At 40.8% G+C, this 18,177-nt stretch overlaps 1 protein-coding gene across 1 annotated transcript; it reads left to right on the top strand.

Moving 5' to 3' along the window:
• The first annotated feature begins 2,264 nt into the window (after positions 1–2,264).
• LOC145863027 (uncharacterized) lies at positions 2,265–11,573 on the top strand. Its single transcript, XM_082968159.1, has 2 exons — positions 2,265–2,816; positions 8,971–11,573. The coding sequence occupies exons 1-2, from the start codon at positions 2,501–2,503 to the stop codon at positions 9,825–9,827; spliced, it is 1,173 nt and encodes a 390-aa protein (XP_082824285.1). The 5' UTR covers positions 2,265–2,500; the 3' UTR covers positions 9,828–11,573.
• The last annotated feature ends 6,604 nt before the right edge of the window (positions 11,574–18,177 follow it).

Genomic DNA, 18,177 nt, shown 5'->3' on the forward strand with positions numbered 1-18,177 from the left:
AGACTGATACATGTTGGATAGTGTGTTGATGCTGTATTGTTTGTCCTTCATGTTCTAATACTTTAATGTTACCCGTTCCTTGTGTTTTTTGTAATAAATGATAATATATATTTTTTTTTAATCAGTCGGGGTCTAAACTTACTGTTGAGAGTTAGAATAGAAGAATAGACAAGGTGTCATTTAGAAATGTGGTTGTGCATCAGCAGTTTTTCTCTTGAAAAAAATAAAGAGGTGGGGAAAAGTACATTCTACACAAATGACCTTCATTATATCAAAGAACAAATGTGTGTGCCTGAGGGGAAATTAACTTTCATACAGACAAAAGGGGTGAGAAGTTATACCAATATCAGTGGACAATTTGCACTGCTGCTGAAAAACATCCCCACAGCATGATGCTGCCACCACCATGCTTCACCGTAGGGATGGTGCCAATTTTCCTCCAGACGTGACACTTGGCATTCAGGCCAAAGAGTTCAATCTTGGTTTCATCAGACCAGAGAATCTTGTTACTCATGGTCTGAGAGTCCTTTAGGTGCCTTTTGGCAAACTCCAAGCGGGCTGTCATGTGCCTTTTACTGAGGAGTTTCTTCCATCTGGCATCTCTACCATAAAGGCCTGATTGGTGGAGTGCTGCAGAGATGATGGTCCTTCTGGAAGGTTCTCCCGTCTCCACAGAGGAACTCTGGAGCTCTGTCAGAGTGACCATCGGGTTCCTGGTCACCTCCCTGACCAAGGCCCTTCTCCCCCCGATTGCTCAGTTTGGCTGGGTGGCCAGCTCTTGGAAGAGTCTTGGTGGCTCCAAACTTTTTCCATTTCAGAATGATGGAGGCCACTGTGTTCTTGGGGACCTCCAATGCTGCAGACATTTTTGGAACCCCTTCCCAGATCTGTGCCTCAAAACAATCCTGTCTCAGCGCTCTACGGACAATTCCTTTGAACTCACGGCTTGGTTTTTGCTCTGACATGCACGGTCAACTGTGGGACCTTATAAATAGAGAGGTGTGTGCCTTTCCAAATCATGTCCAATCAATTGAATTTACCACAGGTGGACTCCAATCAAGTTGTAGAAACAACTCAAGGATGATTAATGGAATCAGGATGCATCTGAGCTCAATTTCGAGTCTCATAGCAAAGGGTCTGAATACTTAAGTAAATACATTTGTAAACATGTCTAGAAACCTGTTTTGGGATTGTCTATTGTGGGGTACTCTGTATGTATATTGTTGGCAGAGTTTTCTATCATTTTCTTAACCTTTATTTAACTAGGCAAGTCAGTTAAGAACAACTTCTGATTTTCAATGATGGCCTAGGAACAGTGGGTTAACTGCCTTGTTCAGGGGCAGAACGACAGATTTGTACCTTGTCAGCTCAGGGATTTGAAATTGCAACCTTTCGGTTACTAGTCCAACACTCTAACCACTAGGCTACCCTGCCGCCTCATTGGCAGTTTTGTACACAGTCATGTGATACGTGGCATAGAAAAGTCCAATCTTAGGAGAGTACATGGGAGGCACTATACTGTGTATCTGCAGGTGTCCTATCTGGTCAAAACCACTGATACAGGTGCCCCTCCACCCTCTGGTGGGATGGATCATGTCTACAGAGAAACCTAGATTCAAATACTTAGATTTGTGTGTATTGGGTATATGTTGTGAAATTGTTAGATATTACTTGTCAGATATTACTGCACTGTCGGAGCTAGAAACACAAGCATTTCACTACACCCACAATAACATCTGCTAAACATGTGTATGTGACCAATAAAATGTGATTCGATTTTGATTTGAAATAAACGTCCTATTTATAAAAGGTGCTTTTGGTTGGGGTCAAAATGACTCCAAAGGATTTGAATTTGTTAAAAGTCCATATTGATACAGAAACACTAAACCATGATTTTGATTTATTAAGAAGAAGTTGATTTACAAAGTCATAAAAATTGGAAGAATTGAATAAACCACATTTTGGCTATGATAAAAGATATGCCTCTGGGGTCAAAATGATCCATGTCAGAAGTATGGTTCAATGGAAATATGTAGTGGGTGTAAAGTTTGTTTTCAATTCTCACTCATTAAAAACGGAATCAATCAACACATGCTTCTCTTTGAACGACTTAATATAATATTAAACTTTTATGAAATAAATGAAAAATAAACATTTGGTTCCTCAACTGCGTTGCCCCCTCCAGTCAGCAGATGGCGATGTGCGTCTTTTAGGTTCAGGCGATGCTGCCAGTGTGACGTATAATCTAGTGGACGGACGCTCCTTCAACAACAACAGCTAGTCAGACACCTCGGTAGCTTTCTAGCAAACATAGCTACAACATTCACGCTCTTTACACTGTTTTGGTGTATATTAGTCGCTGTATATTAAACACACTTCTGTCGTATGTACTTGTTGGCACATTTAATTATATATTTACGTTGTTTGTCAGCTAGCTGGTTTGCTAAGTTAGCTTAGGACTAGGCTAGTCGCTAATGCTAGCTAGCTAACATCTCCGAACATGAGTTCACTAAGTTACTCTCCTCCTGTTAAAGAAGAGGAGGTCTGCTGGACGGAGAAAGAAGCTCTCGTGAAAGAGGAGGAGGAGAAAGATGTTACAATACAAAAACAAGTAGAGGGTGAAGCTGTTACCGTGAAAGAAGAAGAGAAAGACGTTTCAGTGAAAGAAGAGGAAGACGCGTTCAGAGTGAAAGAGGAGGAGGATGTTACAGTAAAAGAAGAGAAGGAAGAGGAGGATGCAGTTTTTGGAGTGGAGGAGGGGGAGATGACTGTCACATTGGCGGAAGAAGAGGAGGTTGGAGATCTGTTTAACACCAGTAAGTAAAGTCTCTGCAGTCGTTGAACCAATATGCAGTAAAGGGGTTCTACACTTTAATGTTAATGTTGTTCTGTAGGAATGGCTGAAGCTACACTGTAACGTGTAGAACATCAAGAGTGGACCATCAACAAAACGTTAACAATTGATCAAATGTATCCAATGACAATGCCTGAAATACTGTAGTCCTCAATATCTCCTATTAGATTAGCCCAAGATGTTCTCTTAAAGGGACAATCAGCAGTTGTTACATCCATTTTGGGACTTACACATTCATGATATGTACCCATTGTTTCTTGAAGAAATCCCTTATAAATGCCTCATGTGCTTAGTTCAACTGTCGTACCCCATCAGAACCCAAAATATAAGCTTTTTTTACTCCAATGTTTGTCAGTAAATATAAACAAACACTGTATGTCCTCAAAACATGGTTAAAACTAGAATGTTGATATCATGGATGGTTGCATTTCTCCAGCCCCATCCCTCAGCTTTTTACCGAAACGGGCAGGGAGTACGCTTTGTTATTGTTTCTACTGCTGATTGCTGCCCCCGTTACTCCTCAAGGTCCAAGGACTGTATGTTATTTTCAGAGGTAGACTGGCTCTGGCAGCTAAAATAGTCAAATATTCCATCATCAAATTTATTTATATAGCCCTTCTTACATCAGCTGATATCTCAAAGTGCTGTACAGAAACCCAGCCTAAAACCCCAAACAGCAAGCAATGCAGGTGTAGAAGCACGGTGGCTAAGAAAAACTCCCTAGAAAGGCCAAAACCTAGGAAGAAACCTAGAGAGGAACCAGGCTATGAGGGGTGGCCAGTCCTCTTCTGGCTGTGCCGGGTGGAGATTATAACAGAACATGGCCAAGATGTTTAAATGTTCATAAATGGCCAGCATGGTCAAATAATAATAATCACAGTAGTTGTCGAGGGTGCAACATGTCAGCACCTCAAGAGTAAATGTCAGTTGGCTTTTCATAGCCAATCATTGAGAGTATCTCTACCGCTCCTGCTGTCTCTAGAGAGTTGAAAACAGCAGGTCTGGGACAGGCAGCACGTTCGGTGAACAGGTCAGGGTTCCAAAGCTGCAGGCAGAACAGTTGAAACTGGAGCAGCGCACGGCCAGGTAAACTGGGGACAGCAAGGAGTCATCATGCCAGGTAGTCCTGAGGCATGGTCCTAGGGCTCAGGTCCTCCGAGAGAGAGAGAGAGAGAGAGAAAGAAAGAAAGAAAGAAAGAAAGAAAGAAAGAATTAGAGAGAGCATACTTAAATTCACACAGGACACCGGATAAGACAGGAGAAATACTCCAGGTATAACAGACTGACCCTAGCCCCCCGACACACAAACTACTGCAGCATAAATACTGGAGGCTGAGACAGGGGGGTCAGGAGACACTGTGGCCCATCCGACGATTCCCCCGGACAGGGCCTAACAGGCAGGATATAACCCTACCCACTTTGCCAAAGCACAGCCCCCACACCACTAGAGGGATATCTTCAACCACCAACTTACCATCCTGAGACAAGGCCGAGTATAGCCCACAAAGATCTCCGCCACGGCACAACCCAAGGGGGGGTGCCAACACAGACAGGAAGACCACGTCAGTGACTCAACCCACTCAAGTGTCGCACCCCTACTAGGGACGGCATGGAAGAACACCAGTAAGCCAGTGACTCAGCCCCTGTAATAGGGTTAGAGGCAGAGAATCCCAGTGGAGAGAGGGGAACCGGCCAGGCAGAGACAGCAAGGGCGGTTCGTTGCTCCAGAGCCTGTCCGTTCACCTTCACACTCCTGGGCCAGACTACATTCAATCATAGGACCTACTGAAGAGATGAGTCTTCAGTAAAGATTTAAAGGTTGAGACCGAGTCTGCGTCTCTCACATGGGTAGGCAGACCATTCCATAAAAATTTAGCTCTATAGGAGAAAGCCCTGCCTCCAGCTGTTTGCTTGGAAATTCTAGGGACAATTAGGAGGCCTGCGTCTTGTGACCGTAGCGTACGTGTATGTATGTACGGCAGGACCAAATCGGAAAGATAGGTAGGAGCAAGCCCATGTAATGCTTTGTAGGTTAGCAGTAAAACCTTGAAATCAGCCCTTGCCTTAACAGGAAGCCAGTGTAGGCTAGCACTGGAGTAATATGATCAAATGTTTTGGTTCTAGTCAGGATTCTAGCAGCCGTATTTAGCACTAACTGAAGTTTATCTAAATATGAATCGATTCTCAATTGCGATAAGTTTCTAGAAACATAAATCACTGTACTTTCATATCACATCAAAATAATTTCACACAACTCTGAAATATCACATCAAAATAATTTCACATAATACTTTCATATCACATCTAAATAGGTAACCAGTCGCGATGCCCCAAACGGTAAACCAAATTAGTTTCTAGTCATTTCTCCTTCCTTCAGGATTCTTTTTCTTCTTTGGACTTTATATGGTGGTTGGCAACCAACTTTAAGGTGCATTACCACCACCAACTGGACTGGAGTGTGGACCTCAGTTCATCTTTCAATCACCCACATGGGTATATACCAAGACAGTCATGAAGAGGGCACAACAAAACCTTTTCCATGGGTCCCCAGATCCTCAAAAGCTAATACAGCTGCACCATCGAGAGCATCCTGACCGGTTGCATCACCGCCTGGTATGGCAACTGCACGGCATCTGACCATAAGGCGCTACAGAGGGTAGTGCGAACGGCCCAGTACATCACTGTGGCCAAGCTTCCTGCCATCCAGGACCTATATAATAGGCGGTGTCAGAGGAAAGCCCATAAAATTGTCAGAGACTCCAGTCACCCAAGTTTTAAACAGTTTTCTCTGCCACCGCACTGCAAGCGGTACCGGAGCGCCAAGTCTAGGACCAAAAGCCTCCTCAACAGCTTCTACCCCCAAGCCATAAGACTGCTGAACAATTCATAAAATCGCCACTGGACAATTTACATTGACCCCCCCCACCCCCCTCACTTTTGTGCACTGCTGCTACTCGCTGGTTGTTTGTTACCTATGCATAGCCACTACGCCCCCACCTTAATGTACAGATTACCTCAACTAGCCTGTACCCCTGCACACTGACTCGGTACCGGTGCCCCCTGTATATAGCCTCGTTATTGTTATTCTCATTGTGTTACTTTTTATTATTACTTTTTATTTTAGTCTACTTGGTGTCTTAGACCGCTGCGCCACTCAGGAGCCCCAAAATCATGTTCTAGTGCTGTCCCCAACTAGAGTCATCTGTTATTTCTACCAATCGATTGGTTGAAATGTTATATGTATTTTTCCATATATAGACACACCTCATGTGTTTTAATAAAATCAACTGTATGTACTGAACTGGTCTGATGCTTTAAGCTGTTTGATCAAATAATTAAGACACACAAATGACTTGAGGGAGCCAGAGATCAAGATAACCTAACCAGAAGGAGAAGAATTCTGCCGTTATGCTCCTGAAGTTTCCGGTAATGGGCTACACCAGCGGTCGGCAACCTTTTCCATTTGGAGTGGCAATGTATCTTACCATTTCTACTGATCTGGTGCCAGTTCTGATTTTCATATGCACATTTTACTGGAACAGTTTCATTTAATTTATAATAGTATCTCAAGATCATTGTCTGTGATTAATCTACATTCTATCTAAATCTAAATCTAAATGAAAATTATACAAATCTAAAAGTAGCTTTTATTGCCATTGCCATCTATGTAAAAAAAACCGCAAGTAAATCTAAATGCATGCTATTCAATCGATCACTGCCCGCACCTGCTCGCCCGTCCAGCATCACAACTCTGGACGGCTCTGACTTAGAATACGTGGACAACTACAAATACCTAGGTGTTTGGTTAGACTGTAAACTCTCCTTCCAGACTCACATTAAGCTTCTCCAATCCAAAATTAAATCGAGAATCGGCTTCCTATATTGCAACAAAGCATCCTTCACTCATGCTGCCAAACATACCCTCGTAAAACTGACCATCCTACCGATCCTCGACTTCAGTGATGTAATCTATAAAATAGCCTCCAACACTCTACTCAACAAACTGGATGCAGTCTATCACAGTGCCATCCGTTTTGTCACCAAAGCCCCACACACTACCCACCATTGCGACCTGTACGCTCTCATTGGTTGGCCCTCGCTTCATACTCGTCGCCAAACCCACTGGCTACAGGTCATCTTCAAGTCTCTGCTAGGTAAAGCCCCGCCTTATCTCAGCTCACTGGTCACCATAGCAGCACCCATTCGTAGCACGCGCTCCAGCAGGTATATCTTACTGGTCACCCCCAAAGCCAATTCATCCTTTGGCCGCCTTTCCTTCCAGTTCTCTGCTGCCAATGACTGGAACGAACTGAAAAAATCTCTGAAGCTGGAGACTCATATCTCCCTCACTAGCTTTAAGCACCAGCTGTCAGAGCAGCTCACAGATCACTGCACCTGTACATAGTCCATCTGTAAACAGCCCATCTATCTACCTACCTCATCCCCATACTGTGTGTATTTATTTATGGCCTATTTATTGTCTTAACTTACCTCATTTGCACTCACTGTATATAGACTTTTTGTTTTCTTTTGTTCTACTGTATTATTGACTGTATGTTTTGTTTATTCCATGTGTAACTCTGTGTTGTTGTATGTGTCGAATTGCTATGCTTTATCTTGACCAGCTTGCAGTTGCAAATGAGAACTTGTTCTCAACTAGCCTACCTGGTTAAATAAAAGTGAAATTAAAAAAGAAAATTAAAAAATGTATGGGTCCTACAGTAGGTCTATGCTGTTGTTAGGTGAAGTTATGGGTCCTGCAGTAGGTCTATGTTGTTGTTAGGTGAAGTTATGGGTCCTACAGTAGGTCTATATTGTTAGGTGAAGTTATGGGTCCTACAGTAGGTCTATTTTGTTAGATGAAGTTATGGGTCCTACAGTAGGTCTATTTTGTTAGATGAAGTTATGGGTCCTACAGTAGGTCTATTTTGTTAGATGAAGTTATGGGTCCTACAGTAGGTCTATGTTATTATTAGGTGAAGTTATGGGTCCTACAGTTGGTCTATGTTGTTGTTAGGTGAAGTTATGGGTCCTACAGTAGGTCTATGTTGTTGTTAGGTGAAGTTATGGGCCAATTGGTTAAAAACTTTGTGTACAAACCCTCATTGTCAGGCTGATGGCAAAGCTAGCCAAAGAGCATTTTACTGGTTGAAGTGTTTAACTATAAATCAGTTGATTTGCGACAATAACACAAACATATTAAGCAGGTGATTCAAGCGAGCCCTACAATTATAATCCATATTTAATGTGAAATGCACTCATAAGCAACCTGTAAATGGAGGCTATTTTTGCTGTCAGCCTATGAGAACTCCCCTGAGTTTTCCCCCATGGTGGTGAATTAGTGAATAGACACAGAGCTTAATGTGAGTTTCCTTGAGTAGCACTCCTGATCTTGTGCTGTAATATTCAGAATACATTATGAAAAACTAAAATCTTTGCTCACTATTTTTTGCTCCAGGCAGATATACTACATCCATAACTAGTGGTTTCCTCATTACCAGATATACTACATCCATAACTAGTGGTTTCCTCATTACCAGATATACTACATCCATAACTAGTGGTTTCCTCATTACCAGATATACTACATCCATAACTAGTGGTTTCCTCATTACCAGATATACTACATCCATAACTAGTGGTTTCCTCATTACCAGATATACTACATCCATAACTAGTGGTTTCCTCATTACCAGATATACTACATCCATAACTAGTCGTTTCCTCATTACCAGATATACTACATCCATAACTAGTGGTTTCCTCATTAGCAGGGAGGAGTTTCTGCAATCAAATTGTGTGTGCATCGCCCTCGTGCTGCAATTTTAGCAAACACAGAAAGGGGCCTGTATTGGAGACCAATAGTCGTCTGGCACACTGCTTAGGATTTCAACAACTTTAATAACTTATTTCTGGTTACTACTAATGTGAAAACAAGACTAAATATAACTATTGTTGCTAACTTTTTTTGACAGTCTTGTCAAATCATTTAACAGATGTCAATTGTTGTACAACTTCATGAGTATGCTCTGGGCATCACCTGTTACCTCAAATAAACAATGGATTTCTGCTGTTGTGGACCTTTAACCATCTGTCTGACTTTGTCATTCACACAGGAGAGAGACGGGACTATCGTGGATCCTCTGGGGATCCTCAACATCATCATGATGCTGACGAGGCAGAGAAGAGTCTCTCCAGATCAGAACTCCTCAATAAACACCTGCAGAGATCCACAGGGAAGATATCTAACTGCTGCTCTGACTGTGGGATATATTTCTCAATATCAAATTCACTAAAAGAACACCTGAGAATTCACACTGGAGGGAAATCTCACTGCTGCTCTGACTGTGGGAAGATATTCAACTCTTCATCAGACCTTAAAATACATCAAAGAATTCACACTGGAAAGAAATCTTTAGACTGTGATCACTGTGGGAAGAGTTTTACTACATCTGGCAATCTAACTATACACCAGAGAATACACACAGGAGAGAAACCTTTTAGCTGTGATCAATGTGGGAAGAGTTTTACTCAGCTAAGCAGCCTGATAGTTCACCAGAGAACACACACAGGAGAGAAATCTTATAGCTGTGATCAATGTTGGAAGAGTTTTACTCATCTAAGCAGCCTGATAGTTCACCAGAGAACACACACAGGAGAGAAATCGTATAGCTGTGATCAATGTGGGAAGAGATTTGGTGCATCTGGATGTCTGACGAAACACCAGAGAACACACACAGGAGAGAAATCTTATAGCTGTACTCAATGTGGGAAGAGTTTCTCTACATCTAGCTATCTGAAGATACACCAGAGAACACACACAGGAGTGAAACCTTATAGCTGTACTCAATGTGGGAAGAGTTTTACTACATCTGGCAATCTAACAATACACCAGAGAACACACACAGGAGAGAAGTCTTATTGCTGTAATCAATGTGGGAAGAGATACTCGTATAAAAAAATCTCTGATTAAACATCAGAAAATACATGGAGTTGTTTCACGATAACAATTAAATAATGTCACAATGTAGAATGTTTTAACATTGTGGTAGGAGTATATTAATGATGTCACAATGTAGAATGTTTTAACATTGTAGTAGGAGTATATTAATGATGTCACAATGTAGAACCCTAAATGTTTGTCCCCTGTTCTATTGATTTCAACATGATATAGATATTAGCCTCAGGGGGAAAATCCAGGCTCTGAAATGAAAGAGTACTATTTATGTGATATAACAAAAAGTGACTAACCAAAAAGGAGTTGTGTTGGTGACCCACTTGAATCACAATGCAACACTTCAAAATGTAGCTAGCTCTTTACCACGTTGGTGACCCACTGGAATCACAATGCAACTCTTCAAAATGTAGCTAGCTGTTTTCTACAAATTGTCCTCTAACCAGTGATGTACACATTATTCCCAGATTCTGTGTGTTTTTTGAGCTGTTAGTTTTAACAGGACGTGCAACCTCATCTCTCTCCTCTCGCACAATTGATTTCAACAAGATATCGATGAGTGATGACAAATAAGTGTTCCTTTGTTTAGCGACCCCTACATTTATGTGTTTTGACATCGGGCTATCCCACCTAGCAAAATGTAATTGAAAATACGTTGAAAAGAAGACTATGCCCGATGTCCAATATATGTTCGGTTTTTGTTGAAAGTGAAAGTTGAGAAGATGTCGTTTTTTTCAATGTACTTACAGCCTATACACATGGACACAGTATAATAAATTGGTCTATAATCAATTTTATTAACAATCTTACATCACTCCAGTATTTATTGACAAGATTCAAGTGCTAATTGTCTTTATTCCACTACTGAAGAAGCATGACTCAAATCACCTCATATTTCAAACATTCAGCCTGACAAAAGATTCTGTTATTATTATTCCATGCCTCACCATTAAGTGAATTATTGCCAATAAATATTAACAAAGGGGTGTACATTTGATCAAATTGTATTTTGACTGCACGTTTTTCCGTATTGGAGTTGAGTTTTGTTTGGACTCGTTCCAAGTGGAATAGAAGCTAGTGAGTTTTAGGAAGAGAGAGTTCTAGAAGCTAGTGAGTTTTAGGGAGACGAGAGTTCTAGAAGCTAGTGAGTTTTAGGATTCTATAGAAAGAAAAGGAGAAAAGATACGATTGAATATTATTATTTAGAAATACGTGTTTTTAATTGTTGACAGCCAGTAGACACCATGTTTATATTGGTGAAGGTGAAGCATTGTAGTATAATGAGAAATGGAAGTTGTTTTCTGTTGGTGGTGAGCAAACTTGTCCAACAAAAATATAGGATATATTTGTCATAAGGGGGAAGGTGTTACAGGCGTTGGTTTTTCCATTAGGTTGGACTTTAGCACGTCTAGCTCGTTAGCACGTCTAGCTCGTTAGCACGTCTAGCTCCGTTAGCACGTCTAGCTCGTTAGCACGTAGGACGCACTGATTGGTGTCACCTCGTTAGTCAGTATGTGTTACACCTGTGCTGGCTTGTCCATCTCGTTATGGTTGGATGTTGCATCCAATTGTTAATATTTTAATCAATGGATTTCCTTAGGATGCTCATTAGTCTTTCAGTTGTTAATCTTCTGTTTTTTATCCTCTTATGTTTGTTGTGTAGTAAATATTTCGGTTTATTTTCATTGTTTTTTTCCTGTGAAGCCATTGCTTTGCATCCATGTCTGAAATGTGCTGTATAAATAAAGCTTGATTTGATTTGAACATACTGTAAAACAAATAACCTCATGACTGACAATCAACAGACTTAATTTTAATTTTCTTTAACCTTTATTTAATTTGGCAAGTCGGTTAAGAACAAATTCTTATTTACAATGATTGCCTACCAGGGAACAGTGGGTTAACTGCCTTGTTCAGGGACAGAATAACTATTTTTACCTTGTCAGCTCTAACCACTAGGCTACCTGCCGCCCTCTTGCAAAACCAATGAGCACATATCTTGGTCCATCTTAGTATGAAAAACAGTATATCGTCCACTATGTCAAAATAGTGCATGGTATGTAAGTTTAGTATCACTTTTCAACCAACCCAGTGCATTTGTTGAAACTGAAAAGTTTTGAAGTCAACAATACGTCAAGGATTCAACAACTGAAAACTGAAACAAACAATTGGATCAAACGGATCAATCCCACTGGACATTAGGTTTCATTCAGACCCTGCAGGGTTTAGATTAAGCCAGAACTAGTTAAACTAGGATATTTAAGTAGCTTTCGTGATCGTGTCTTAAATTTGGCTTAGTTAGTCAGAGACTGGAGTCAGGTAAGTAAGCCTAAATGAGAACACCTGGGTTAAGCCTGATTAGGTTCAGTATGAACACCTGAGTTAATCCGGATTAGGTTCAGTATGAACACCTGGGTTAATCCTGATTAGGTTCAGTATGAACACCTGGGTTAATCCTGATTAGGTTCAGTATGAACACCTGGGTTAAGCCTGATTAGGTTCAGTATGAACACCTCGGTTAATCCTGATTAGGTTCAGTATGAACACCTGGGTTAAACCTGATTAGGTTCAGTATAAACACCTGGGTTAATCCTGATTAGGTTCAGCATGAACACCTGGGTTAAGCCTGATTAGGTTCAGTATGAACACCTGGGTTAATCCTGATTAGGTTCAGCATGAACACCTGGGTTAAGCCTGATTAGGTGCAGTATGAACACCTGGATTAATCCTGATTAGGTTCAGTATGAACACCTGGGTTAATCCTGATTAGGTTCAGTATGAACACCTGGGTTAATCCTGATTAGGTTCAGTATGAACACCTGGGTTAATCCTGATTAGGTTCAGTATGAACACATGCTGTTGGTCTAGTGGTGCTCATTAAAACCCGGAATAGAAAACACCAATACTGGTGTGAATTTGGAGAGGAAACAATGGCAGAGGCAAAAATAATTTGTTCAAAAAAACTTTAGTGTGTATGAAAAAACGCTCCAAAACAAATGTCAAACCATCCAGTTATTGAAGGTAAAAACCACACTGCTGCTAGTGAGCAGTAGAACAAGAGGGTTGGGCTGCAATTTGCAGTGAATTCAATGGAAATGTAACCACAAGAAGTAACAACAACTTCAGGTGAAATATCTGCATTATTATCAGGATTACAAGAAGAAACAACAACTAGAGGTGAGATATCTGCATTATTATCAGGATTACAAGAAGAAACAACAACTAGAGGTGAGATATCTGCATTATTATCAGGATTACAAGAAGAAACAACAACTAGAGGTGAGATATCTGCATTATTATCAGGATTACAAGAAGAAACAACAACTAGAGGTGAGATATCTGCATTATTATCAGGATTACAAGAAGAAACAACAACTAGAGGTGAGATATCTGCATTATTATCAGGATTACAAGAAGAAACAACTTCAGGTGAGCAGCCAATCACTTCTGGGAACTGCCCATATTCAGATATTCATATTGCCCTTTATAGTTGGCTTGGCCAGCAGCATCAGGAAACTAGATGTAAAGACTCCTCCTGCAGACTTTATAGTTGGCTTGGCCAGCAGCATCAGGAAACTAGATGTAAAGACTCCTCCTGCAGACTTTATAGTTGGCTTGGCCAGCAGCATCAGGAAACTAGATGTAAAGACTCCTCCTGCAGACTTTATAGTTGGCTTGACCAGCAGCATCAGGAAACTAGATGTAAAGACTCCTCCTGCAGACTTTATAGTTGGCTTGGCCAGCAGCATCAGGAAACTAGATGTAAAGACTCCTCCTGCAGACTTTATAGTTGGCTTGGCCAGCAGCATCAGGAAACTAGATGTAAAGACTCCTCCTGCAGACTTTATAGTTGGCTTGGCCAGCAGCATCAGGAAACTAGATGTAAAGACTCTTCCTGCAGACTTTATAGTTGGCTTGGCCAGCAGCATCAGGAAACTAGATGTAAAGACTCCTCCTGCAGACTTTATAGTTGGCTTGGCCAGCAGCATCAGGAAACTAGATGTAAAGACTCCTCCTGCAGACTTTATAGTTGGCTTGGCCAGCAGCATCAGGAAACTAGATGTAAAGACTCCTCCTGCAGACTTTATAGTTGGCTTGACCAGCAGCATCAGGAAACTAGATGTAAAGACTCCTCCTGCAGACTTTATAGTTGGCTTGGCCAGCAGCATCAGGAAACTAGATGTAAAGACTCCTCCTGCAGACTTTATAGTTGGCTTGGCCAGCAGCATCAGGAAACTAGATGTAAAGACTCCTCCTGCAGACTTTATAGTTGGCTTGACCAGCAGCATCAGGAAACTAGATGTAAAGACTCCTCCTGCAGACTTTATAGTTGGCTTGACCAGCAGCATCAGGAAACTAGATGTAAAGACTCCTCCTGCAGACTTTATAGTTGGCTTGACCAGCAGCATCAGGAAACTAGATGTAAAGACTCCTCCTGCAGACTTTATAGTTGGCTTGGCCAGCAGCATCAGGAAACTAGATGTAAAGACTCCTCCTGCAGACTTTGTGAACTATTAGGCACCGACACAAATCACCAGTTTCACAATGAAAGATTCCAGATGCCAAAAACCTCAAAGTGGTCAGAACTTAGAGGTAATTGGGTAAAGGCCTTCCTCTTTGAGACAGAGAGGAAAGTCTAGGCTCAAGCAAAGATATAATCTCCAATGCCGTTTCTTTGTACATATGAAAGCGGTCTCTAAGTAATGTAATGGATTCCTCCTATCCACAAGTACTGGTCTGGCTGGCCTCTGTAGTGCATGTTGGTCTTCATTTAGACATTCCACATAGTCCAGGCTCCCTCACAAACAGCACTAAGCAGAAGTTAAACCTGCCTCTTTGAAAGATTCATTTAATCTTCCATTTAGTCCTGGAGTAGCTCTAATCCTCCCTCTTGCACTCGGCTTTATTTAGTCCAGAACAGGCTAAATCGACCACTATTACAGCTGTGCAAGTCGCTTTGAGTTAAGACAGCTCAAACAAGCATTTCAGTCTGGGACTAAGCTTAAGCCTTGTCTGTGAAACCCTGAGTGTTTAATATAACATGACTAAATGTGTTTCTTCCGGTGTTGCAGGGGCAGTCAAGAAATGGAACAGCAAGGCCACAGAACATGACATAAGCAGAGCTGTGGGAGACCACCTCAAGCCCCTGGTAGAGCCGGGGGTGGTGTTTACCACTCCACCACGCCTTCAGCAGGCTGGAAAAGTGGGATTGATCTGGTTGATCCATTTGTTTGTTTCAGTTTTCAGTAGTTGAATCCTTTGTCGTATTGCTGATTTCAAAATCTTTCATTTTCAAAAAAATGCACTGGGTTGGTTGAAAAGTGATACTAAACGTACATATCATGCACTATTTTGACAGCGGAAGATATACTGGATGTAACTCTACCTGAAAATACATGATCTAAGTGATTGATAGTTGTTATTCAGCAGTCATAAAGCCTTATTTACTTTAATGAACTACTAAAATACTGATATTGTCAGACAGCAGTTCTACACTTTATTGAGTGACTGATCCATTCATCCTTCCATCCCTCCTCAGCCTTCCTCTCCTCTAAAGGCCCAGTGAGGGTGGAGCTCAGTCAGAGAGCTGTTGAGGGACTGGTTAGGAAGAACACTTCTACAGCCAGAGAGGTGAGAGGTCACACATGGTTTAGATGGTAAATATTTATGTCCCCTTAGCGGTTCATCACGTCAGCAAAAGGGAATATGTTCCATCATCCATGTTTATCTACATTAGTGCAAATTGCCCACTGATATTGGTGTAATTTCTCACCCCTTTTGGCTGTATGAAAGTTAATTTCCCCTTTCTTTGATATTATGAAGGTCATTTGTGTCAAATGTACTTTTCCCCACTGATTCACCCAATCTCTTTATATTGAATATTCATATTCAGTGGCCTGACTGCATCCAGACTATGTCAAAGGCCCATCCTGGTAGATCTGAACCTAATGCAGTTTGGAGTGATCGGATGACAGAAGTCACATTTAGGTGCCAGGTGTAACTGAGGCCATAGATGCTCCATATCCATTACTTTGACCGTTTTATATAATATGACTAAATGTGCTTCTGTGTTGCAGGGGCAGTCAAGAAATGGAACAGCAAGGCCACAGAACATGACATAATCAGAGCTGTGGGAGACCACCTCAAGCCCCTGGTAGAGCCGGGGGTGGTGTTTACCACTCCACCACGCCTTCAGCAGGCTGGAAATGTGATCGTTTTTCATATTAAGACGGACCAAGAAATGTTGCTTTTACACATATTTGGTCATTGGTTTGGCAAGAGTTTTGATCAGTTAATTTGTTTTACAATATGTTAAAATGAAATCAAGCTTTATTTATACAGCACATTTCAGACATGGATGCAACGCAATGGTTTCACAGGAAGAAAAAAATGAAAATAAACAGAAATATTTGGTACACAACAAACAGAGGATAAAAAACAAGATTAACAACTGAAAGACTAATGAGCACCCTAAAGAAAATCCATTGATTAAAATATTAACAATTGGATGCAACATCCAACCCAAAATATCAGCTTGTTTTACTACATTGTTTGTTGTTACGTTTCCCAGCAAGAAAAATCTAAAATGTTGCTCAAACAGAAGAGGAACTAACAAAGAGTCACTGACAACAACCACAACTAAACAGGTGGGGTTTTAGGAGGGGTTCTGAAAGACACTATGGGGGTGTCCACTGAAAGTTGATTAGTACGGGCTAACGAGCTAGACGTGCTAAAGTCCAACCTCAAAACATAAATGGAAAAACCAAAGACGGTAACACCTTAAGAGAATGCTTCCCGCCAACAGAAAACAACTTCAAATTCACATTATAATCAACTACAATGCTTCACCTTCACCAATATAAACATGGTGTCCACTGGCTGTCAACAATTAAAAACAATATATATATATCCCCCCCCCCCCCACCTAGTTTCTAGAACTCTCGTCCCCTTGGAACGAGCCCAAACAAAACTCATCTCCAATAAGGAAAACCATGCAGTCAAAATAAACTGTGATCCATGGCAATGCACTGGCTAAACGCAAAACACAACTTTTTAACTGCCCACCCTTGAGACAATCAGCAACCAAGTTGTCCTTACCACGGACATGTCTGATTTCAAGAGGAAACTCCTGCAATATCTGTAGTAACTTTCCACCTCACTGCAGAGCTTCTCTCTCTTTTCAGGGTTCACTAGATAGGCATGTTGTTGGATCGGGGTCCAGTCCCCAATGTCATGCTCTAGTACATTAGGGTTGGCACATGTGATAATTAACCCTGATATTCTAAAAGCAGGGCAACAATGTCAATATAATTCTACCCAAAAATTGTCAGTTGGTTGCATAAATAATTATGATTACTAAATCTTACATGAATATTAAACATGAAATATAAAAACCAAATGTACACCCCTTTGTTAATATGTATTAGCAATAATTCACTTAATGGTGAGGCATAAAATGTATCTTTTGTCAGGCTGGCAAATCTGAGAATAAACCCTGATATTCTAAAAGCAGGGCAACAATGTCAATATAATTATACCTGGAAATTGTCAGTTGGTTGCATAAATAAATATCATTACTAAATGTTACATGAAATGAAATGTAAATATGAAATATTTGATTGCATAGTCATATTTTCAACGTCTTTTCAATTAAATTTTGCTAGGTGGGATAGCCCAATGTCAAAACACAGTTTTAACGTGTCCAAATCATTAACCAATATGCATACAGTTTGGGATAAATTGAAAACCTAAACATAAAATGTGATATGTACACAAACATATGCCACAATAATCATATTACTTGTATTTTTTAAAACAAGCTCCTTATAAACTGCACAAGCACCAAAAACGCTGTTGTTTTGACAAGTAGCAATAAATCACTGATATCGATTAGGGGGGAAATCAGGTTGTTCGTGCTGTTGAAACTAACACAACTAAAAAAACACAACTAAAAAAACACATGGAAATGGGAGATGTATTTTACCTCACTGATTAGAGGACAACCTGCAGAAGACAGTCAGCTACATTTTGGAGTGATGCATTTAAATTTAGGGGTCGCTAAACAAAGGAACACAACACTTATTTGTCATAACTCATCGATATCATGTTGAAATCAATTCTGCGAGAGGAGGGAGATGAGGTTGCACGTCCTGTTAAAACTAACAGCTGAAAAACCACACGGAATCTGGGAATAATGTGTACATCACTGGTTAGAGGACAACTTGTAGAAAACAGCTAGCTACATTTTGAAGTGTTGCATTTTGATTCAAGTGGGTCACCAACATGGTAAGTGTAACACAACTCTATTTTTGTTAGTCACTTTTTGTTAAATCACATAAATAGTACTCTTTTCAGAGCCTGGATTTTC

Source organism: Salmo salar, chromosome 02, assembly GCF_965601325.2.
Source record: "Salmo salar chromosome 02, fSalSal1, whole genome shotgun sequence".
Classification (NCBI taxonomy): Eukaryota; Metazoa; Chordata; class Actinopteri; order Salmoniformes; family Salmonidae; genus Salmo; species Salmo salar.